Below are 25,797 nucleotides of genomic sequence, written 5' to 3'. Positions count from 1 at the left end.
TGTTTCCTTTTTGGTATTTATGAATATGTAGCAGAACAACCAGAGCAGGATTAAATATGGGGTATGTGCAAGTGCAGTTGATAGGTTTGTTACTCATCTCTTCAGTACAGTATGAGAGTACAATGCTTTATGTGCATCCAGCGTTATTAGTACAAGAAGATGCATCTGCACAAAATTTACTGTGTCAAACAATACAGACAAAAAAGGAAGTGTTTCCTGGCCCTAAGAAAATGTTTTTGTAGCTAAAAAAACTCTTAAATTATTAAAAATTGCTTTACCTTTTATCCATGTGCAGAAGTGTCCATGAAGCTCCACCGTGCTAGACTGGTCTGCTTGGGAGTACATCCAACCCCTGCTCCTGGCTGCAGCCCAGAGGATTCAGGCATGGACTGGCAATAGTGTCCTCACAGACATACCTTCCACCCACTGAGGCGTTTTCAGCTGGGATGCAGTGGTTCCTGGTAGGAGCAGAAAGTAAAAGGGTGGTAAATATTTCTGTATTTGGTTCTTTCACTGCTGATTGTCAGTGTACACTGTTTACCTGGACAAATTGCTTTTGTGAACAATACCATGACTTTTAAAAGACTTTAGAAAAGGACTGAGTTTCCTTTGTAAAGACTGGCTATTGCCCTTGCCCTTGTTAGAGGACTCAGCAGACTTTTGCAAAGAGCTTTTCAGCCCAGGCTTTGGGCAGGGACAAAGCCAGAGAGCACTGATCTCGCTCTTGGCTTTGCCGGCACCAAAGCAGGGCAGGAACCTCCTGCCCCTCTTGTCACAGGATCAGCACACCCCTTGGCCTCCACCCTTCTTGCCTGAAGCAGCAAATCGTGGTTTTGTCTGCACTGCTGACAGTCTCCAGCTCCCAGGAAGGGAGCACTGGGGGCCCAGCAGAGGTGACTCTGGTCTCCCGGTGCTGGTGGGCAGCCTGCCAGTCACCCCAGCTGGAGGCTGTGCTGGCTCAGGCATTGCTCAAATTAGCAGTGACCCCTGATAACAAACTGCTTGAATGAGGGGGTGCTGGGGACCATAAGGTGGTTTCCAGCAGCACAAGACTGTGCCTTACTGCCTGTCACGAGTGCAGGAACAGACATCACTTTTGGCAGCACCGGCACAGCAGACCACTGTGCACTGGTACAAAAGGATATCAGTATTTGCCCCATGGCTGCATGCTGCACCAAGGCAGGTGTGCTTCTGCTTCCACCTGTGGCAAGTGTTTGCCTTCCCACCTGAGAGCTGCAGCTCCAGGCTGCCTGTGCTGCAAACCCAGGCAGCAAGACTGACCTCGTGTAACAGCACCTGGAGCAGGGAGCTCCTAAATTAGACCAAGGTTCTTGCTGCACTGCAGGCAGGAGGGACCTGACAGGGAAACAGAGGGACTCTTGGCCTTTTGCAAGCAGGCAGAGCAGAGTGAGAATCACTTGCCAGCATTTGCAGAGGGACCCCGGCACCCAAATCCTACTGAAGTGTAACAGCAGCAGGGGTGAACACATCTCATGTGCCCAGATGAATTAAAGGCTGTGGCCTGGGGACAGGAACTCAGATTTAAATCACTTGAATGCTTTTCACCATGCCTTGCTGAAATTCCCTTAAAAATCCTAGCTTACCTCAATACAATTTGGTTTTATATACACCTGTGCAATTACACACCTTAGCATATTGCTGGAAAACAAAACCATACCAAACTGTAGCCATATCCAAAAAGTTACATGGAACTTGAAAACTTCTGAGTGAATTAATCCAAAACTTAATTTCTAACAGTGGCACAGACTTTAGCAACACCTAACTAACACAAGTGCTGCAGTTTGAAAAATGCCACCAGAAGCTCAGGTAAGTAAAATGAAAGTAAAATCAGGAAGAGTGGCTCTACATAAAACTAATCCTGCCATACTCATCACTTATTAATTAACTATACTTGTACATGAAACTGCACATAAAATATATGTAATAAGCTTTCTTTAGTCTCCCCAGGTACTGGGAACCTTCCCATGAGCCACTGTTTGAATACTGAAGGGATATTCCTGTCCTGAGGTGCCACTACTCACAGCATGGAGAGGCAGGATCAGGGCTCTGGCCCAGAGCTGCAGGAGGGTTGGTGGTGATGAGGATGGATCTCTACCATGCCACAGCCATGGCTTATCTTCAAATCTCCTTGCTGTGACTTACAACACTGACATAAAGAGGAAACAGTGAAGTTCCTTACATCTAATTTTCTTGGGGGGTATAGTGCAGCCTGAAACATCTGAAACTTTTCAGATATGTAGTTTTTTAAACACAGCATATTATGCTTTTTTTTTCTTTTCTTTTTCTCTCAAAAGAAAACAGTCCCCATAGTGAAGCTGACATGATAAATTAGTATGGCCCTGGCAAAGCCCTCACTCTTCATTTGGCAAATACTTATTTATGAACTTTCAATTTGTGGCTTATGTAACAACAGGGTAGTGACTTTCAAAAAAAGCTCCGCCATGTATTGACCTGATACAGCCTAATGGGCCCTTCAGAGCAATTAGGATTTATTGTGTTAGCGTCTATTGTGTGTAGAGACCATTTTAAAAACATGTGTTATTTACCCAGAAAGCAGTAATGACTGTTTAAATACAGTGAGATCGTTTCTTAAACTCTTGTTGCTCTATACATTGCAAAGAAGTTACTTGAAATATTTTTGAGTTAAATACTTTGCTCCTGTGGGATTTCCAAGCTGGATTATTGTATGGCACATATATTTGTATGCCTGTAGCTATAAGTGAACTGAGCTCCCAGGAAAGCTGCAAAATGAGCAGCCTTGAAGCATGGAATCCGAGATTTTTTTTCTCAGCCAAGAGGCCAGTGCTTGCCACTCTAGTGGTCTGAGCAGCTCAGGCCTTTTTCTAACTTAGAGAGCAGAGCATTTCCCATGAACCACATGAGTTTTGCCTTGTCTGACCTGAAAGTCCAGCAAAAGTGACCTTATGAGCCATGAAGCTGTGGTTTGCATCACAGCACATCTAACCCTGTACATGCACATGAGGTGGGGCCATCACCACTTCCCTGTAACCTCCTGGGGGCCAGCAAGAACACAAGTGCTGGTTTCTGAGGATCAATGCAGCTGTGAGAAGCCAAAGCCCTGGCTAGGCCCCTGAGCAGGCCTGAAGGAGCCCAGCTTTGCAGCCCAGCAAAGATCAGCGCTGGCTTAACCAGCTCTGACTGACCAGAGTAAAACAAACCCCCAGCTCATACATGGGAGCCATCAAGCACCTCTATGAAACAATAACAATATAGACTAATTACTGCTTGACTTGTCTTCAGACCAATGCTGTTTTGATCAGCACTATCTCAAAAGTAGTTCTTTCCCTTTCTGCCTTTTTCCTGCCCCCTCCTTTGCTGTGTGAGACCTTCAGGGTGAAACTGCTCAAAGCAGTTCTTCTTTAGCAAAATGCTTTGCCTGCCCTGCTTCAGATCACAGCCTTTGGAGACTTATTTCTATCTGCTTGTTTTACACCAAAATTGACATATTATCTGTTACAGTTGCAGAGACAGAAGTACTAAGTATTTTTTTTATTCCAGCAAAAAGAGGGACAGGTTTTTGTCTGGAAAAAATTGTGGCAAGTATTTCAGAGTTAGGATGCAAGTTTGTAATGGCCAATCCTCTGGTGAACAGCCAGGCAGCCTAGACTGAAGCTGGCTATAACTTATGATTTCTGTTTTGTGGAAAATTCCAACATTAAAAAACAATGTAAAACACACCAGTTTGTTCTGAACAGGGCAAGCTGCCCATACTTCTGAGCAATCCTACAGCATCAGGAAAAGCCAGAAGGTTTCCTCACAAAACATGGAGAATTCCTAGAAGCCCCCTGCCCAGGAAAGCCTTAGGAGCGAAGGATGGGGGAGGAGCTGGAGTGGGGGACATGGAAATCCTGGAGTGATGGATCTTGCTGGCAATGGGGCAGACTTCAGGCAGGAATCTGCCTGGTGAGCATTTGATTCTTAGGTCCTGCCTGATGTTCAGAAAAAGTTGGTCAGTGAAACGAGATACGTTTCCAAGAAATTTTCTGTCTCTGCCGAACTGACACTTCACAAAGAAACTGCTCTCGGTATGAACATCTGCAGTTATGGGTGGTCTCTCCTGGCCTTAAAATTCTATGAATTGGTGCAAAACATATGATAACAACTGTTGCTGTTAAAAGCAACTTCAGTCTGTGTTCAGAATAGTTCTAGTTTGGTCTGTCTTCTCCTGAAAATACAGAGTTTATTTAAAATAGATTTCAAACATAGAAGCCAGTTTGACTGCATTTCTTCACTAACATCTCAAGATGTTGTGATCAAGACCTCCCAGATGCAGTGATTCTGGACTCTCTTGAGGCAATATTTAGAGATTGTTATTTCCAGAAACTGGACTCCTTTACAACATGCCATATTGCTCACTTAAGATCAGAAGCAATCAAAAATTATGCATTTGAAAGCTTTATCCTGTATGTGTACTTACGTACATTACCCTAGAGGGAGAACATTCACATTCATTTTGTGTTTCTACAAACCAGAAAGTATCAAAGCCAGAGACCTCCTGAAACAATGTCTTCTACCTGACCTTTTAGGCATTCTTGCTAAGATCAGGCACTTCACATTTTCCCTATCTGCTTTTGACACCTGTGAAGTGCTTGACACAAAGCTAGAAGAATATTAGAACTAAGATTTATTGAGTCATGTCATTCACATCACGTGAATGAAACTATGTTGAAATACAGATTTAAATCCCTCCATAATCAACATTTATTGGACACAATAAAAAAGAGCCAGAAACAGATGAAAAGGCAATTAGCACTAGCTAGAACTATACACATTTTGATTACTTCCTTCTGCAAGTCATTCATGACATAATATAATACACAGGTCAAAGTGATTTTGGAAAGGATGTTGCTAGCAACCTTCCCATTCAGGTACTAGTCAGATGTGAAGGATTAACACATGCAAGTGACCTTTATGTGCTGTAGTGGAAAGCAAACAGGGAGCAGAGTCTGCAGCAGGAGCCAGAATGGTCTTTTTCCAGCTCAAGGCTGAATGGATGATTTCCCAGCTTTCTGTGGACATAAGGGCAGGGACTAATGTTAACAGAATTGGAGCAAACCAGGAAATTTGCTGGGCAAAAGAAGGAATCCATTCTCTAAATCCTGTACCTCACTGCCATGTACAGCAACACTGAGCCTGCAATTATGTTATCCAGCTTGGGATATGTCCTGGTGAGGCAAGAGAGTGCTCCAAAATATTCCACAAGGGCTAGCAGAGAGTCGCCAAAAATACTGATTACAAGATTGTGTGGTCCTCTTACAGGCTTTTTTTTTTTTACCAAACTAATACAATCAAACTAATTTTGTAAAAGCAACAAGCTGACACAAAAGGAATTACAATTGCTGCAAAGATGGGACTCATGTAGGTCAGCATCTTCCTTATGGCACGAAAATACTGAAGTAGCTTGGTACAGCTCTGACTGCAGGAGAATTCATGCTGGATATGTATTTCCCTTATGGTGGTGAATTAACTGTCTCAGTATTTGTGACAAAGGAGAAGCTGAGCTCTGCTCCATGTCTCCTTCAGGCTGGCAGTGCCAGACCCTCAGCCATTACACCACCACGAGGCAGACAGAATTCTATTGGGTGCACTCACAGAAATTCCTGTGCAAGCTTCCACCTGTGCCAGATGCTGAATGTACCTGCAGTTCAAACTGTTCTTGGGCTGAGCAGACAGGGAACACAAAAAACAGGAGAAAGGAAAGGTAATTCTCCTTGTTTTTGCAGACACAAAAGGTTTGTGGTTTGTCTGTATGGCCAGAGAGAGCTGTGAAATCAACTCCATGGTGCTAAGCTGGAAAAATACCATTCTGGCTCCTGCTGCAGATGCTGTTCCCCTCTCTGTTCCACTAGAGCACATGAGACTGAGAACCTCTGTTCTGCTGCAGGGAGGCAAGGCTGCTCCTCCCTTCAGTCAGGGCCAGGCTTACAGTCCTGAAGATAAAATCATCTGGTAGATGAGCAGTCTGTAGGGAAACAAGGCAGACTCCTTACCTGGGCCAGCCAGCTGCATCCTGACAGGACCAAACATTCCTCTTTCAGAGAGGAAGGGATAGAGCAAGGTGAGAAGACAGTGTAATCCTTTCAGCTGAGACTTTGCCAAGGATGTTGCTAATTAGCAGAGAGAGGATGTACTGTGGCTGGTGAGAGACAGACACGTTCTGTGTTGTGAGACAGTGCCTTCAACCAGCTCTATCTGTGAGACAGTGAGCTCCCTGATTGTGTTTGTACTGCAGGAGCCATCCCAGCAACACCAGCTGAGCTCTTGATGCCCGCTGTGCTACCCACAGCCTCATACGAAACCCTTGATGGGATTCCAGACAGACAAAAAGTCTTGGTTGTAAATCTTATTTTCACTGTTCTAATACAACCAAACCTATTTTGTACAGACACTCAGAGTGGCTGTGGCTTCCAGGTCATGGAAAAAGACTGGTACTGGAGCAGCATCTGTATTTCCTAGACTTACCCTGATATCTAGGAGAGTGTTGTAACTACCAGAGCAAACAGGGAGGCATTTTCAATCTCTACCAGCACTGAGGTGGTGGTCCAGAACTGTGTGTGTGTATCTCACACACTGCAGTTTGGAAACATTTCCAGCTGAGACTACTAAATTTGGTCAGTTGATGTCTGGTCTAACCACACTGAGCTTAATCTGCAAGAGCCCAGTTTAAACTTGTGGGACTGTATGTGGTTGTGCTTGAGATGAGCACCAGCAGCCCTGTATTCAAGGAGAGCTGAAACACACATCCATTAGCTAAGAAGAGCCAATAAACTAACCATCAGACCCCACATATTTCATCCACAGATTATATTTAGATTCCCTGACAACATAAAAGGAATTATTCTTAATTTTGTGCCTCCGTGCCTCTGTGTACCTTTCATCAGGGCTAAGATGCCCTGAATTTCTCCTCAATACTTAACCACATTTATTTATGTAGGGTCAAACCTGCCTTGTGGCTCTTTTAATCTGGCCTATTACCAAGACACAGCTAACTGGATGGTCACATAGGCTCCTGACTAAACCTAGTACAAGAAGTTCAGGAGATGAGCTGAGACTGATAACAGCAGCAACCTGATCTCTACAGAAGTAGGGATTAAACACATTCAGCTGCACTCTAATGCAGCTGTTTAAGACAATCCCAAGGTGTGCTGGGCCAAAATGTTCTTTAAGAATTTCTGTATGTACTGATGAAACCTCAGTGTGACTGAGAGCTGGCAAAGATGAGAGATCTGAGGGGAGAGGTGGAGGCAAGTGCTGTTTGCACTGTGCAGACTTTTAAAAGGATGGGCCAGGTTTGGTCTTCAGCCTGAGCAGATTCCTCACCTTTACTAAGCTGCCTGAGGTGTTATCAGGCCTTTCCCTAAACAGATCATAAAAACCCGTGCAGGTGATTACTTTATGAACAGAGGGGAGAAACAACAGAAACAAAACAGCATCAGTGGCCTCCAAGTCTCTGCTGGGGAAAGGGGGACAGGCCCCAGGCAAACAGCCGAGCCTCGAGGTGTGTCGTGGCAGCTGCAGGAAGGGACAGGGCTGTTTAAAGGTCCTTGACACGGGCACGGTGCTGACTCTGAAACCATGGCCCTGCCCTGGCTGCAAAGTACCTCCTGGAACCGGCTCTGAGCTTTAGAGAACGAAATCCAATTTACCTGCCACAAAGGAGAGCCTGCGAGGCCTCCCCAGAGCCGGTGGGTAAAGGAGGGCTGCCAGTTCCCACCCCCGAGCTGCCCCCTCCCAGGCGGACCGGAGGGAAGGGGGAAGGGGCAGCTCTGGCAGTAAGTGCAGGAACAATTCACTGGAGAGCCACGGTGCGCTTTGCAGTTTGCCCACTAATTACTATTAAGCCCCGGTTCCTTTTTGTGTTCCAAGGGGCGTCTTCAATGTGGCACTGCTTCTTGGGCCTTTCATGCGGCTGGGCTAACCCCTGAATAGCGGGCTCCCCCCGCCCCTCCTCGCTACCTCTCCCTTTTTCTTTCCCCCTTTTGCTTTTCTGATAGTATTTTCTGTCCATGTTGTGTAAGGCCCTAAATGAATCTTGACTGCCCCTACAGCCGACTGGAGACGCACAAAAGCGGCCCATTCCAGCGGCCACAGCGCCATTGTGTGCCCTAACAATGCACTAATTGGCGGCGACAATTGTGCGGCTGGGGAAGAAGAGGGGGCCGCGGGGGGGTGGGGTGGAACACGGGACATGGGTCCTTCCCAATCACCGAGGCGGGTCAAGGAAAAAAGAAAAGTGTGAGGAGCGAGAAACGCGCTCTGCTCCGCGTCCGTGCCCGTCCCAGGCAGCTTGCTCCAAGGGCCCCCCCGCATTCCTACGTGGAAGTGTAAGGCGAAAAATTGTAACGCGTGGCCATGCAGGGCGAGAGATGTGCAATCCAAAAGGGCCGTCACCATCTCCCAGGCTGTCTCACCACGCCAGAGGCTGAGAACTCGTGTGATGAGGACACCACTGAGATATTCATGGGAAAAGGTCACACACACAGCCAAGATGCTGGTGCTGGGGCACTCTGCCCTGGGTACACAGAGAGACCGCTCACCTCTTTCTGAAGTGAATTTAACATATTTTGCACCAGACAGTGGGATGCAAGGACAGGGTGTGCTACAGCACTCTGCTGGGGTAGGTGCTGGTCCTATGGAGTAGGAGAATGAATCTGGGCCACATCTCCAGCAACAGCAAAGCTGAGGGCTGGAGGGATGAAAGGGACAACAGCTGCCATGGGACTGAAACTGCTCACTGCCACTGTGACACCACCCAGGACTCGGGAGGGACTAACTCAGTCTCACACTGAAATATGGCAGGAATGAGCCCATGGACTTTGAAAGCTGTCCCAGTACGAAGTTAGGCCTGGAGTTTTAAAGCTGATGTAGCTGACAAGTGAGGGACAGATTTCAGCTCTATTCATTAGCTTTTAAGATAAATCAAGAGACAGGAAATGGCATGGACAATGCTTTTGAGAAAGAAGTATGTAAGGCTCATCCAGTTGCGTTGGCTCAAAATTAATTCAGGTAGTTGAGAGACATGGGGTCAGATGCTGAGGTGCTGAACACCTACCCATCTGTTTTCCAAACAGCTCCTATCAGCTCCCTCAGAGAACAGTGAAGACCAGCAGGTGTGGAACACTGTGGTTCCTGACAGAGAAAGCCAGGCTGGCAGCAATACTCAAGTTTATGAAAGGATCTGAAATATCTTCTGGGCAAAGATATTTCTCTTATTTGAAGCTGACTGACCTTTGAGAAGCACTGTCCACAGCAGGGTCAGGAAGCAGGTAATTCTCCTACCCATCTCAGAACAGCTGTGGGACTGCTGTGGTGGGGGAGACTTCACCAGATGTTTTGATAAAGAAGAATTACTTCCTGCATCTGGAAAGAAGCGAGAAAACACTGTCCCATGCAGTGGCATCTAAACAGGGAACAACTCCATAGGAAGCACCTCTAGTGAAAGAGCAATACTTTTCTAGTAAGTCTCATGTACTGGCATGGCTTGGAGAAGCAATCTTGCCATAACCTCATGCAGGGCAGACACAACAAGCAGGGAGGACACACTGGAGCTACAGACCCATGGACAGGCAGGCACCGTGCCTGGATCTAAACTCCCTGGTGCTCTGACTGATTGGGACTGGCGTTTCAGTTTGGTCCACTACATATAAACTAGACTCAGATGAGAAGTCTGGTCCTGCAGCCAAAATGCTGAGGGGAAGCCTACTGTGAGCCCAGTGTGAGTAGCAGAGTTGCAACAGTCAGAGTGCAGGGTACACTGTGTAGAAACCCTGTGACACTGGACTCTTTTCACCCCACGGCCACACGGAGCACGGTAGTTCTCTTATTGTAATCTCTCAGATTTTATGGTTCAGCATTTCTATGAAACACCAAAGGACATCCCTGCTGCCAGGAGGAACCCTAATCTCTCCACTTACTGCAAGGTGGATTTATCAGCCGTGTTAGCTCCTAGAATTTGGTGGTGGCAACATCCTCCTCGAGACACAATCATTAGTTACCTGCTCTAAACATAGTGAATGTGCTTCTGCTTGCCCTCCCCTAGCAGGCCTCCACACAACTCCTGCTGACAACTATGGAAACATTCCCATGCATTACCACAGATGCAGGAGGAGGGCCTTATATAGTGAGACTTCTTTGCCTCCCCTTTGCCCTAAGCCCTTCACAGAAGTGCTTTATTGTTTTATGACAGCGCAGTTAACACTTGACATAAATCTCTAAGCACAGCTAACAATGTTGATACTGTGTAAATACCTACAGCGGAGACCTGTATTTTATTATACTTTTGCCCTCTTTTACCTGTTATCACCCAGGGTTAACTCTGTGCTAGATGCACTTGTATTTCACAAGGAACCTGCCAATTTTATACACTGCTACAGCTCCTGCCTCTAAATACTGAGAGCCCAGCTCTGGTTCTTTAACAAACTGCAGTTTTCATTGGAAAACTCAGATCCTGGATCTGCTTAAAGGATCAAACATGCTGTCTGTCAAATCCAAAACAAGTGTCCTTCAGAAGTGCAGAGTCCAAGGCTCAACAGGACATTTTGCAATATGTACACAAGAAAGTATCCACCAATGTCACAAGCCATTGCGTGACCATGTCTGATGACAGGATGGTGCTGGCATTTGTTTTCCACCCTAGCCTTGCTTTTGTGGACATTTTTACCCCTGCTGTCAGAAATCACTGCAGGGGAAGACACAAACTGAGGGAGAGACACAGAATAAGCTGATTTGGAAGGGACCCACAAGAACTAGGGAGTTGAACTCCTGGCCCTGTGCAGCACCAACCCCAAGGGTCACAGCCTGTGCCTGAGAGCATTATCCAAAGACTTCTTGAATTCTGCCAGGCTTAGAGCTGTGACCACTTCCTTGGGGAGCCCATCCACCCTTTCCCTAATATCCAACCTAAATCCCCCCTGACACAATTTCAGGCCATTTCCTGACCACCATTTCAGGTCATGTTGCTGACACCCTTTCCCTAATATCCAACCTAAATCCCCCCTGACACAATTTCAGGGCATTTCCTCAGGTCCTGTTGCTGGCCACCACAGAGATCAGTGCCTGCCCCTCCTCTTCCCCTCACAAGGAAGCTGTAACTACAGTGAGGTCTCCCCTCAGTGCCCTCTTCTCCAGACTGAACAGACCACAAGACCTCAGCTGCTCCTCATATGGCTTCTCCTCAAGGCCCTTCACCATCTTTGCTGCTCTCCTCTAACATAGCCTAACCTCTTACTTGTATTGTGGTGCCCAAAACTGCACACTCCTCCTGTTTCATTACTTTGTTGCTGCACATCAGATATTTGCCTGCAGTGTCAGTCAGAAATGAGATTCATTTATAATCTTAAATGCTACGAAAGCACTTTAAACTGAACTGCTCCATGCATGCTGATTACATCTGTTACTTTCTTGCTCTGATTCAGTAATTTGCACTTTCTTATTTTTAAACAGTACCTAACTTTAATAATAATTCCTTCTTATTTACCCCTAATGCATCGTATTGTACCTACGTGATAAACACCTGAGAATTTTCAAGTAAATGAAAGTTCAGTCTTTTAACACAAGCTCTTATCTGACTTGTCTTGCTTTCCAGATGAGCCTCACACCTTCATTTTTAATATCTAAATGAATGCTAATGCCTTGAAACTAAATTATAGAAAATTGAAAGTCACTTACTATAAACAATGGACTGACTTTTTTAAAGCATGTTTGCAGCTTCAATGCCAAGTTTTATATTTGTCTATGCTTAAAATGGATGGAATTTACTCCTGCTTGCCTTGGAGACTTTGTCTGGTTTTAATTGCAACACTTGATTATCTGAGATGCTTTTCACCACCTTCTCATAGTGGTAATACTCAGGCCTTTAAATGGGACCACTATTTTGGAGAGTATTTAGTTAAACAAGAACAAGACAGTCCAGAGCTATGTACACACACTCCCAGAATATTTTCATTTGCCCTCAGCGTGCTTTCACTGAAAAGGTATGGTGAGCCTCACAGCCAGAAAGGCCCCCTCAGTCCCTAAGGAAAGGAGGAGGTTGCTAGCTCCACTCTTTCAGAAAACCAGTCAACTTCACATATTAACTCAAATATTCTTAATTTTGGTCTGAGAGCTAGAAGGGTAGCTCTTTTATAATGAATTATCCTGACTTTAAAAGAAGAGCTAGGGCTTGGATTGGCATGCTCTTGCCAGGTCTCCACAGACCCCGTGGTCTCTGCTCTGCGTGGATGCTTTTTCACACCACCTCTTACAGGGTGAAGTGAGGAGGGGAGGTGGCAGTGAAAGGGGAAGGAGATGTCATAACAGAATTTGCTCACCTTGTAAAGCAAATAAGGAGGAAGAGAAGGTCTTGCACATTGTTTCCTTGTGCAGCTTGTGTGGTCCTGGTCAAACATTAACTCATTGCTTGTAGCTGGTTTCATCACAGGGATGAAGTCCAAAGGTTCCTGCAGGAGAGAGGATTGACATTCCTGATGGACTTTTGGTCTTTCTGAGGAGGAGCAGGAAGATAGTGAAGGAGGGGATATATCCTTCTCTTTGAAAGCTGCCAGAGCAGAGGGTTGGGTGTGGGATGCTCTGCAGAGTCTCAGCCAGGGGTTTTAGGCCCATGAGCTCCACCACAGCTCTGTGCTGCAATCTTTAGTCATCAAATCCAGATTCAAGGAGCTGCAGAAACTCCTGGGCTGGTGCACTGGAAGAAACAACCAAGAAGAACAAGAATCTTGCCTTCTCCTACACCCATAGGTATGAGAACCCTCATAACATGGGCAAAATCCTGCCCTTCCAGCCCCTCAGTCCACCTGGGAGATGCCTCCCTTACTTAGAGTTCAAGGCCCTGACCTTGGACCCTTCTGGCAGAGGACACGTGGCAGCCACACAGTAAACAGCTGCCTTCTGCCAGCCTCCCAGGAGCTCTGTTTCCAAGAGCTCTGTTTTCTGTGCCTCAAAGCCACAGTAAGCTCCCCTGGGAGCTTGTGGCAGGGGTCAGCACCATTAAAAATCTAGGAATTTGTGGCTTTCCAAAAACACAAGGTTTAACTGGGAATCCAAACCCCCAGAGCCTGATGCAGACACCGACAGTACTTCCAGAGGCCCTCCTGGCTGAGATCTGGGAACACTAACTATCATATTTTCTTAGTTTCAGAAGACTTTAACCAGCAGAGAAGCATTTTTAAGGAAACTATCACTCTTTCAGAGCTTGCCCTACCCATGGTACAGTACCCACCACAAGGCAAATTCAAAAGGACAAGTAACATTTTTTAGTGTTTATTGAGAGTTGCCTTTATACAGGAGGGACTGGTGCTCCGATGCAGTCACAAGTGAACCCAAATAAATCCTGCTCAAGTGTCAACAAGCAATTCAACTCAATGGATTTAAATTATAACATCATTACACATCAATAATAAATTAAGACTATTGCCCAGTAGTTGCAGATAATTAAAAAAAATATTCTTGTCAAAAGTAAAAAAACAAACCAACAATTGAAACAATGAAACACATATAACAATGTTGCAAATAAGTTAACACAGTAGCATACACACATAAGGGTATTCCAAAAACTCAGGGTGCACTGCCAGCAATGCTAAAATTCATGTAAGTGGTGCAGGTGAGCTGGTGCTCTGGCAGGAAAGAAAGCCCAGGCTGCCAGGGACACATCAGCCACTGTGCTCTGCTGCTCACACCAGGCTCTCCCTGGCTTTTAACTGCATTGACTGAGCTAAAGTTGATTTGGAAGCTGCCTTTATCACTTAATACCTAAGAAACACACATTTTGCTCATGAATTTACTTCTGCTTACCTCAAGTATAGCAGGGACTCATGTAAGGTAACTTGGTATCACAGGTATTAATTAAAAATCAAAACTGAAAGCACAGTTTAGTTTAAGCAAAATCAACTTGGTGGACAAGTGCATAAGCAAACTGAAAGAAATCCTTTTCCCACCAAAACAATGCTGTGTATTCAAGGATTTGTAACGGTTTAACATGTGGATTAGACAGGAATAAATAAATAAATAATTGAGCCACTTGTGCACAAAGTCTAATACACATTGGTCCTAGACAGCTGATAGCTCTCCAGACCTAGATATCTCTGATGCTGACCACAAGTGGCATGTTTGCAATTTGGATTAATGGTCACCCTAAGGAATTTGGGTGAAATTGTAATTTTAACATATGACTCAAGCCATCACGGTCACACCAGGGTTTTCAAGTAAAGAAGGACTTTGCACATTGTTATCCAGGCTGTCTCCTCACTGTACTGCCAAAATGCAGTAACAGCACTGCTGCTGCTAAGGGGATTCCTGCTACTGGTGTCAAATGTGGACTTACAAAATCACAGGCAGTATGGGCTTGTGCCCCAGGCTGACACATGCCACATACATTAGCAAATACTGCTAAAATTTCAGTGGGTTAACCCTCTGAGGTGAGGCTGACCAAACCCCCAGTGGGTCAGCCTTCAGGGAGCCAGGCTGCATTAAAATTGAGCTTTGAGGAAACAGCTTCACTCCCACAGCACTGGACCCAGCTGTGCAAGTAAGCAGGGGGCCTGGTATGAGAGAAGCAAAACTGCATGCAACCTGACCCTCCTTTAATTCTCTGTACCTGACATTATTATATATGCACAGCTTCTGAAGGTCTTGCACAACTGCATCTCAGGCTAAGCAGCCCAGCAATTCTCAAAAATACACTTAATAAGAACCAATACCATCTCCATGCTATCCTCTCTCATAATGGCCTCACAAAGCATAGACAGTAAACAATTTTATGGTTACCATTCCTAGCACGATGGAAACTGTCATGAGCAAGGGTTTTAAGCTCCAATGCCAAACACATTGCATCATGGCAGAGCATTTGTAAAAAAATCATTCACTTCTCAAAATTTAAGGCACCAAAATGAGCAAAAATGAGGAGTTCCCACACAGCTTGGTGTCTTCAGAGCTGGTACATGAAGCCTGTAGAACTAACTTCATGAGGGCAGAACAAGCAAACTGATTTACTCGGCTGCTCCTTGAAAAGAACAGGCCCAGCCACAGAAGCATTTCAGTTTAAGTCTACAAGTTAATAAAACAGCAGATGCAATCAGGAAATCCAAAACAGGAAGAGAGACACTAATATACTGTACTGTAAGGCACTCCTACTGGGAAGGGAAAATTGGAAGGCAAATTACAAAGGAGAGAATGACTGGACTCAACTGGTTCAAAAGCAACACAATGACCTATGAAGCTCCAAGCCTGGCTATAGGCTCAGTACTGTGAATGAGGAGGGGGACAGACAGTGGAGAGAGAGGGGAGACTGGCTTGCAACTCAGTGGCAGGAAAAAAAAATAGAAGATTATGATGATTATTTAATTAATTTTTTTATACAGATCAACAGTCAGCTGCAATCCAGGCAGTGACCTTTGGGAAGCTTAGGAAACTTAGGGAAAAAGCAAAATTCAACTGGGTAGCTTCCCCATTTAATTGTAAACAGACATTCTCTGCTCTTTTAAAAAATCTTTCAAGACATTATTATCAATCTATTATAATACACACACTATCCTAATAATAAGAGAAGCCTTGACAAGAGGAGCTCTAGAGATACCCTGACTATTCATTCCTAACAGTTCAGAGCCTGTGCAGTGCTGCAAAAAACTTAAAATTCCTCTCAAAAGAGTACCTTCCCTCATACCTACCAATTCCTATGGATCCCAACAGTGAGCTCATATTGGTATGTGCCAGCCAAGATATTTTGTCACATCAGGAACACATCATTTTCCACCACATAAGACAGACAAAAAACAAGAAAAGCAGCAGGAGGATTCCTACACAAGAAATACAAATCTATCTTTTTATAGATTGATAATACAAAAAGAGCTGCAGTTTGCATCCCCTAAGTAGGCCCATCTTCCCATTAAAGGAAAGGTAGATGGTTAGGGTAAAGAGGAAAAGCAACTTGAATAAGGGTCTCAATCGTGACCTAGATTAAAATAATACCAGACTAACAAGTGTAAGTACCTTTAGAGAGTGAAGCCATGGTCCACTGCAGTGAAGCATCCTATTTTTACACTGATAACAAATTCTGTACAAAGCAAAAGCAGTAACTGGATTACAGATCAATTCCTTCTCAGTCAGTTATTAAAGCATCTTCTCTTTGAAGAAGACAAACAGCATATTTTATTTTTGATTCACAACGAAATGGCATCATTCAAATTTATTTCATGCCTGGGTAGGACAAAGACTGAAGTACTAATGCATAATTTCACCTGGGGTGGGGGGAGGGTGCGGGCAGAGTCGTGCAACCTGCAAAGCCCCCAGGAACTTTCCCAGCTGATGCTCATCCAGCAGTCTGCAGAGCAGAGCCACGTGCAGGCTGTGGGCTGCAGAATGGGCAGACAGCAGCAGTGGGGACCAGCACAGAGCACTGGTAATACAGCAGAGACAACTATGTGAGGGTACAGCGCTGTCTGAAACCCAAACCACCTGCAGAACCCCAGGCTGAGGCTCCTGCTTGCAGATGGCTCCTGCAAGAAAATCGACTGAGCGCAGGACTAAGCCTTTCTTTATGCTTACAAAAATTGCTGACAGAATACTTATCTTTACTTCATAAAGAGTAACTGGCTTTGGATAGGAGCTAGGCATCCCTGAGAGGACATCATCTTTCACATTACAGCCTGCTCCTAGAGCTACTGTGAAGCTGTATCACTTTTCCAAAGTAGAAATGAATGTCTGTTTATTTTAGGAACTAGCTGGTTTACAGCAACACTGGATTTTAAAGCAAATAGCATGATCTGTATTGTACAGTATCCTTTTACATAAAGCTCTGGGCACTGACAGAATATCATAACATGCTCTTGCTCTATGTCATTTGTAATGGCAGTGGTTTCAGACCCATTACTAATTTCAGCAGTTTTGCCAACATCATACTTTTTTATCCTTTAAATCTCTGTTAGCAAAGAAACTGTTCTGTAGTACCTGCACAAACCCAGAGCAACTCCAATGCTGTGTATGTTGTTATTCCAACATTCAATTCCAATATCTAACCACGCACATGACTGGTACTTTGGAGATAGGACATCTATCAAAGTAACTAATATTTTGCAATGTCTGAACCTTGATTCCTTGACTCCACATGGTTTTTGACAGTGCACTTAAGCAGTCTTCTCCAAACTGAGCTGGACATGAACAAGCACTGGGAAGTACTATGAACACCAGAGCATGATGATACGAAAAACATTACCATTTTTTCTTTAATGACCTAACATTATGTCTACAGATAATTCAAAATAGTACCTGCCAGATGCTGACAGCTTCAGAGCTACTGGCTTTGCCACAGCAGTAATTGTAGTGACACAAGCTGAAAAACATGGGAGCGTTCTGTTTATTCAGCCAGTACCAGTGCAGTTCCTGTTTGCCTGACTAATTCCACAATACTTCCCCAGTGTTTGCATTTCTGAACACACAGGGAATTCTTTGCATGGGAATGGATTTGCAAGGAACATTATACCTTTAAGGGTGATAGCCAAAAGCAACTCATTTCACATGAGGAACAGTGAGCTGAGACAGAGACACCATTGTGTATGGGAAGTATTCATTTTAGTGACAAAGGTGCATGATTCACCAGGTTTATTAAGTATGGGAATCCCTACAGCACTTTGCCAAGCACATGGAAAAACCCTCACTTCCTTCTAAAGAATCCCAATGAAAGAAGGATTTCTGCAAAAGAAAGGCACTGGTTGTCTAATGTATAGAGATATAAACATGCTTATATATATATCTATATATATATATATAGTAGTTGCACTCAAATTTGAAAAAGCTACTTTCTTCTTTGACTGGAGGCTGGAAAAGGTAACCATTTATATTCCAGTACAAGGCAACTCATTGTAGCATTTTACCTTTTAATGTGAGCATGATGTACCCTGTTCTTTCATTTAAAATACTTCAGCAATTAGTGAGATGCTTCAACAATCAAAACTGCTTTCTGCCTTGAATACAACAGTCTGTAGATTATATAGGAAGCAAAAATCAGTATTCCATATTTTCACAAACCTGTGAGAGAGGAGAGGAAAAATACACATGCAACTGGCATTATTCTTCTGAAACCATATTTACTTTCTATATATAGATGTGTGTGTATATATGAATGCTTTCATAAGTATGTAATACACAAATCACTGCAGGGTGTGGAAAAGAGTCAGCAATGTGAAATGGGGGTAAGACAATGTAACTGCTCATTGGAAGTGAACTTGCCATGAATTAAACATACTGCCAGAAATGATACACACCTGCCCAGTTAAATCCATCATGGACTTCCCTTTACAAAATAATTCACTGTGTTTTATACTTCCCTGTGTTCCAGGTGTGTGAAGCAGAATCATACCTCGAGGAACTTCACTGTCCACCATGGAAGTCATTACAGAACTATAAATGTCTCGGAGCTCAGAGAGAATGCAGGACACAAGTAGCACATGAAAACAGCAAAGTAGTGTTTCACAATTTTGGAGGTATTTGCTAACTAAAATGGGCAAGACCACTTGCCTGACTATCAATTTAACAGGCTCAGATTAGAAAAACATTTGAAGTAAACTTCAGGAAAGAAAAAGAAAACCAATGTGAACACTTAAAATGCCCTAAAGTTTCAGACTGGAAGGAGAAGAACCAACATCATGTTACTACAGACAAGGACACAGCCTCCCATAAATCAAGAGTAACCAGCACAAATCTCAAAGGACTCCAGTGACAGAGCTTAACTGATATTTCCAGCCTGAACAAAAAGAGCAACAAGTCCCATGTTTATCTGAATATGGAGTAGTTCACTGGGGTGGTTATAAATATTATAAACATAACTGAAAGAATTATTCTGTGTCTTATGTTTGCAAGCACCCTGAATAAGGTTTAATGGGAGATCCTTTAAAATGTGAATGCACTGATCCTTTAAGATAGTTCTCTGAAAACATGACGAAATGGAACCACATGTCCATATCAGAAGGAGACAGTGGATTTAAAATAATTCCTGCTCTATTGGGTTCTGTGAAACACCTTACCAGAACCCCTGCCAAGGCTACTAATAAATAAATAATACACATAAATAAGTAAATGATTCATCAACTCTAAGTGAACAACATAAAAAATAATGCAGTCATGACAGCAAATATTTTCTGCCTTGAGATAAAGTGTTCTCCAGAGATGGAAAAGAAAATTGGGTACTTAATTAGCTAATCCTAAAGCATTTCTCATAAACCACATTTTGTATGAGAGCTAAAGGCTGGACTTCAATGCAGTTTAGCCATTGGTATTTCAAAGCCAACAAGGCTTTATGGCCACTTTGGCAGCTCTTATTTCACAGATGAAGAAGGTCAGGTATTTTTCAAAACAATTTCTGCCTGTCTAAGCAGAGAATTTGCTTGAGCTGGCAGCTGGGAGAGGGATTCTCTTCAGGCTGGTCACTGCCTTAAGGACCTCATGTGTTCTGATATGACAATTCAAACATGTTGCAAGACTCTTCGAAGTTCTCGTCCATATTCAGTTGCCTCCAGAAGGATTTCTGCTTCTTCTGCAATTCTTTACGCACACACCTGGGGCATGGTACAGCCTTCACTTTGCACTCAGAGTGGAAGACAGCACCACAGCTTTCACACCTGCAAACACAAATTAGTGTCAAAATTGAATCACAACACAGGACCAGAGCATGCAACGGGCTTCACGTGGGCTGTGGGCAGTAGGTATTCCTTGGCACCATTCTTGGAGCTCAAAGAGCATTATGCTTCATTAGAGTGGCATTGCAAAAGACACTGGTATGGCCACACCTCTGCTGGTGTAAAGCTACTCAGGAGCACTAAAATAAATTGACGTGCATTAATTTTGCAGTTGCTGAGAATCTGTCCCAGCACTCCTGCTTCACAGACAAGTTTTTAGAAGGATTAATACTTTTCTTCTTAGTAACTAGTATTCAGGTATATCACTGAAAAGACATCAACCTTGTTTTATGAAAGACAAGTCTTGCTTTGTTTGTAAATGAGGTGTGACTGTATTATTTTTCAATAAGGTATATTTCAGCATTTGCAGAAACAGATTCTATGATTTGCAACAGCCATGATACGACATATTTCTCATTGAAGCTCCAGTGCTCAGCTGTTCTGGAAAGAGTAAAGAACAGTCCACTTCAACAGCAGAAGTTGTCATTTCAAAAGTAAAAATGAAACAGAGGTAAGTGATGTTGTCTGCCCTGTGTCCTACAGAAGACTAGACTAGATGAACATAACAGATCTATGTTGATCAATTGATCAATACATCGAGCTATGCTTTTGGCATTCAAAGCTGTGATATTCTGTTCTCAAATGTGACATTTGGGACTTAAAGCAACCGCTCAAACAAGATGACTGTCTTACTTTGGGGCATTGTGAGGCAATGAACTTAATGTCACAGCAGATCAAGCCCCAGATGCAGATGGATGTTGAGCAATGAAACATCTGGTCATCTTGAGTGGGCTACAACTCAACAGTTGGACATTCTCAGCCTTTCAATGCAAATATCTGTCTGTAGTGATGAGTTGTCACTACAGCTTTGTAACCAAAGGAAAAAGTAAAAGGAGGACTGTCAGAGGTAAAAGTCTTAGATTTAAGTTGGATAATCAAATAATAAAAATCAACAAAACATGAAACTTTAGAGTAATCCTGAAATACAAACAGTGGATGTTGGTCACCCTTGGTGATTCTGTAGGACATCTTGAAATGCCTCCCACTTTTTTCTCCTTTCTTGCAGCTATTGTAGTCAAATGACTACATAAGAATCCAAGTGCCCATTATTATAACTTTAGTGGGGTTTTTTGTTGGTTTGCTTTGAACTTATTTTTCATAGAAATAAGGTTCTTGTCTTCAAGACTGTGAAGAAAAATTAAAAACATGAAGAAAGAAACCCCCAAAAAGTGAGAAGCCATAAGGCATGTGGTCTGACAATACTGAGGGAAGTCCATAAGCTAACACAACCAGTTAGCTATATTGGTTGCATCTCACCTGTAACTTTTAAAAAACTGTTCCTGGTCTGGCTGCACTTGAAGTTTTATACATGGGTTTTATACATGGCATAAATTTTAATAACTGCAGAACTTTAAGAAGGCTGTGCAGAGATTTAAGGAGGCACATTTCTAACTAGCATAAACTGATAAAACTTAAATATGAGTAAGAAAAAGCAGGTGAACAAGGCTAAGTATAAAGCAGTATATCTACTGGCTTCCATGCTCTCTTGCAGTAAAACTTGACTGCTGGATTTCTCAGTCCAGCTACAGTCTAAATCTGGTTTTGCATCAAGAAACCTGCACATGCAGAGATATTTACAATTTCTGTGCTCAGAGAGTGTGTTATTGCCCTTATCCACTGAAGCAAACACATGCATGCTTAGGACTCATATCCCACTGATTTCTTTGGGATGACTGATCTGCCTTCCATTAAGTGTGCTTACGTGCTTTGCTGGGTTGGGATCTCCACAAACAGACACACTAATGGGCAAAGAAGAGACAGAAGACAGCAGTGTCTTTAAAACTTTACACCACTCTGAACTGACACTAATGGTGATTTTATCAAGCTAATTCTCCCTTGTTAGTCAGCAGTTTACAGTGCCCTGGAAGTTGCTGGAGGGTAATGATTGATGAGGAGTGTAATTTTGTGCTCTCACATCACCACCCGCTCTGCTAGCCCAATATTTCTCTACAGCATGCATGGAAATGACAGAACCTATCAGAAATTACTGCTGAAATGGATTGAGCAGGATGAGAAAGGAGCCAGCACACCTGGTCTCTCAAGTCAAAGGCCATCAGCAGAACGAACAAAGACTGATGGTGCTCAAATTAATATGAACTCATTTTTCAGAAATAAGGTCAGTGGAAAAGATTAACAAACTTTTTTCCCATCGCTTAAAATCAAAACAGAGGGAAAAACTGCCTGAACTGTTATTCATTAGAGCTGGTGCAGTAGCTGAAGCTGTGCCCAGGACCCCACACTGTCAGGCACTAAGCAGAGCAAACAGCCAGCCCTGATCTCACAGTCCCTGCAGTGGCACCACTGCTGCCATCGTGGGTCCATTGTGGTGCCCCCTGACTGCTGCTCTGAAGACCTTCTCTGGTGAAGGGTGGGCCCACCCAAGGGGTCCAAATGACAACAAAGCAGCAGCCTAGAGGAAGGGTGCTCTGAGCTGGAGAACAAAGCTGCCTCTAGCTCTGCACAGGAACAAGTAGAGAGGACACCCATTTCAGCCTTCACTGCGTGCTTTTGTCCCCCTCACTGACAAAGTCACCAGGGCAGGGGGCAATGCTGATCTTGCCCTGCCTTTGTGCAAACTGGCAAGTCACTCCTGTTAAAGTGGTGGAGCTATACTACCCCTAGCTACCTACACAGCTCTGCTTTTCCTCATCTCAAATACAGTCAATCCTAGCTGGCCCTGGAATGCCAACTGGTTGACCATTTCTAACCTCACTGCGTTACAGTGATAACAAAACCTCCAACATTGTATTCCTTTTCAGAATATTACAAACAGATTGCTTCCTAGTTAATTCTGAGACCTAATTTTATCTCCACATGTGAATTTTATAGGGTCTTTTGTTGTTTTCAAGCCTCAGTATATTAAAATTATTTTATTTCTCTGGAGAAATAAAATATATTTTGTAGCCTATAAAAGGCTCACTTAATAGTTCACTACACCTACTTATCTTTCCCTTAACCCTTGTTGTTGTCATAGGTAATTCACAGTTCAGGTGCTATTTCTGAATCCTGACTTATTCTTTGTCTAGAGGCCAAAAAGTCCCTACATCCTTTGTGAGAATGCTATTCACCACTGATAATAAGCTGATGAGCCCATAGCCATTCAGGCCTTTCATGTTTCCTTCTTTAATGAATGATATTGTGACACTGCACATTAATAGCATCTTGCTATTTTTCAAACAGTATTTGAAGATTTAGTGAACACTGCGTGTTGTTTTCACACAGACTTGCAGTCTTCTAAGAAGGCAGCTGAAATAGCTTCCTCTCTATTTTGGTGTTTTCTTTTTTTTTTTTCCTTCTCTTTCCTGACCTAACTCAATTTCTGTTGAGACTTTAGGGGGTGTTTTATGTTTTAAGGATGTTTTACTTGTATGGAATAAAAAAAATGCAGGGAATAATTCAGTTCTCTAACTAATTTCTATTGCACTGGAAAGTGTAAGAGAAAGGGCAAAGCTCTCCACAGCCAGAGAGTCATTATAATGCTCTTATTATTATCATCACTAGTGACAAAAAAAAAAGCTTTCTACATTAAAAGCATATAATCATTCCTTGTATGCTGAGGAAATGACAAAGTATCTCCCATTAAGTCTGGGCACTTGAAACATATCAATATTTAGTAAATTGCAAATTCTAGCATGTTCTTTTCATGCTTCCCAGCTATTTTTCCCAGGACTATAGCTCAAGTAATTCTAGATGCTGCATAACCAATTGATTATGCTCATATTTATTCCCTGTACTGCACCACCATTAAGTGCCCCTGAGCAGAATCAGGTGCCTGAAATGGAGGGTACAACACAAAGAGGCCTCAAAGTCCTTTCACCTTAAACAGACAAAAATGAAGCAGAGTTGATCAACAGGTGGCCCAGGATGTCATCTGAAAGCCAGGTTTTTGTCTCCTAGGAACCTTACTGGTTGACAGACTTACCAATGTGACTGATATAAAGGTGGGATGAAGTGCTGGAGTCACCAAGGTTTATTAGGACACCTTCAGTGCCATGCACAGGGGCTGGCTGTACAGATACAACACCAGTCCCACCTCACAACAGGTGAGAAGTGAACTGGCTTGCTCAAGGTCAGCCAGGGGCTCCTAGCAGAGCTGACAAGGGCAAAGAGCTTCCCAGTCTCACTGCAGTGCCATACTCACCCACCACCCTTTCTTTGTTATTTCATATATTAGATTTCATTTTTTCATTTTAGAAACTCGCTTCCTTTGTGCAAGATCTTGGACACCTTTGGTCAAGTGAGTAATCCCTTCAAAGAAATTTCAGCAAGGATTTGATTTAGGGCTTAACCCTTCATGACTAAACTCTTCAGTTTCTTCTTTCCTACCATGAAGAGTAAAAGCAGGATTAAATGGTTATTCATTATGTTTTCCTTAGATGATGCTAAACATTCACCAGGCACCCAAAACACTAAACCACCTGTAACTTGGCTACTAAAAATCCCAAAGAGCAAACCACACTGGCTGAAGTAAGCCTTGCCTGGGGATTCCAGCGTGATCACCATCCCACACCATGCACATGTGCCTGTCTGCAGGCATTTCTGAATTGCTCAGCTGTGAATATCATAGACAGGCCCTTCAAACCCTGAGCCTTTAGCAGAACACAAAGAAAAGGAAAAAGGACTGGCCTGTGTTCACTTACAATACAAAAAAAGCCCCAAAGGCAATCAATGCCTGACACACACGTGCAGCAATATTATTCCAGTTGCCTAGGAACCAAGGCAAGTAGCCTGCCTAGGGAGGGATGCCCACATGGTAAACGAATGGAAGGAAGTTGGCACTAATATGACATTGATTGAACATTCCAGTTAAAAACCACTGTGACATGAGGCAAGTAAAACCAACCTTTAAAGCTGATTCAATTGCAAAAGACAATACTTGATGAAAAAGCTGGTATACTTTATTGTTTTCTGTTTACATCTTCCAGATAATATTACTGTGCAACCCTGCACAAACAAAAATAAGACAATCTGGGCCAGAAGATTTTGATCAGTTCTGACAGATTCAGGTGAAATTAAATTACCAAGAGAACTTAACACCTACTTAGGTGTCTACATTTCCTCAAAGAAGTGCTGAGCAGATCACTTCAGAGTGCTTTGAACTAGCTATCAGCATCTGATAAGCTAAACTCTTTCAAAAATGAGGTACTAAACTACTGGCACAACTCAGGTGAGCCTGGGGAAGGCTTTCTAGCAAAAGACAAACCAATCAAAGCAAGAGGGAAGATGATGTACTTTGAGTGATGCCTTTGCCTTGTGCCAAAGCACTTCCTGCAAATACTATGTACTGCATATTTCAGTCTCTCCACCTAACATCTATCTTCAACGTTCTCCCAAATGCTCAAAGTTGCATTTGTGCAGTGACACAGCATCCATAACACAGTAAGCTGTAAGTTTGCACAGCCCCAGAGCCTTTAGGCTTTGTCACTATGTGCAAAGTACATTCACAGGTCTTATCAGGATGGTGGCCAAAGATTATGGAGGCATCCAAGCTGGTTGATATAGTCAAGTCTGTTCTGTGGCACGTCTATTTTAAACTTGGGCCTTCTGGTTTGTATCTTAAAAGGTCTACATGTCTTAACTGATCAGCAGAACAAATTAACTTAAAGTGAAAACAGTTTAGCCTTGATAAATGAATATGAACACAAAAGAGCAGCTCTCCATGGTTCACATACATCTACAGTCAGCACATAAAAGGAAAGGAATGGATTAAATTGTTCTTAACAAACAAGTAACTTTACCAGCAAAACACAACAAATTTAATTGCCTGTGAAAGTAATCACTAGGATGATGACAGGCAAGACCAAAACTTTATTAAATGGGTAACATAATCTTAACCATAACTATGATTGCTTAATTATCTGATGGGACAGAAAACATGTTTTAATAAATTCTATTCTCATTACAGAGGTCATTTTCTCAGTATTCCTTAAGATTTGAAAATTGTTAAAAATTGTTCTAAGTTATAAACAAATACAGCCACTACTATAGACAACAGTGCCACTACCCAGACTTCACTTCTGTTGTTGACTGTTGG

The 25,797-nt window shown here is 43.2% G+C and overlaps 1 protein-coding gene across 4 annotated transcripts in view; it reads right to left on the bottom strand.

Moving 5' to 3' along the window:
- The window catches only part of PLEKHM3 (pleckstrin homology domain containing M3), a 128,205-nt gene that overhangs the window by 42,046 nt on the left and 60,362 nt on the right, over window positions 1-25,797 (bottom strand). For 2 of the 4 annotated variants that reach the window (XR_005626665.1, XR_005626664.1), the window contains exons 8-9: window positions 12,351-12,479; window positions 279-458 (exon numbers count right to left, since the gene is read on the bottom strand). Coding sequence is in view for 1 of the 4 variants with exons in the window: in XM_039700913.1 (XP_039556847.1) it covers window positions 19,469-19,646 (178 nt within the window). In the remaining 3 variants the exon portion in view is untranslated. Of the gene's footprint in view, window positions 1-278; window positions 459-12,350; window positions 12,480-13,303; window positions 19,647-25,797 lie in introns of those variants that run through there. The other 2 variants (XR_005626663.1, XM_039700913.1) reach the window with 2 other exon arrangements.

This window comes from Passer montanus, unplaced genomic scaffold (genome assembly GCF_014805655.1).
Source record: "Passer montanus isolate IOZ18808 unplaced genomic scaffold, ASM1480565v1 scaffold1, whole genome shotgun sequence".
Classification (NCBI taxonomy): Eukaryota; Metazoa; Chordata; class Aves; order Passeriformes; family Passeridae; genus Passer; species Passer montanus.
The sequence above is the reverse complement of the archived record's forward strand: the minus strand, read 5'-3'. Positions and strand labels throughout refer to the sequence as shown.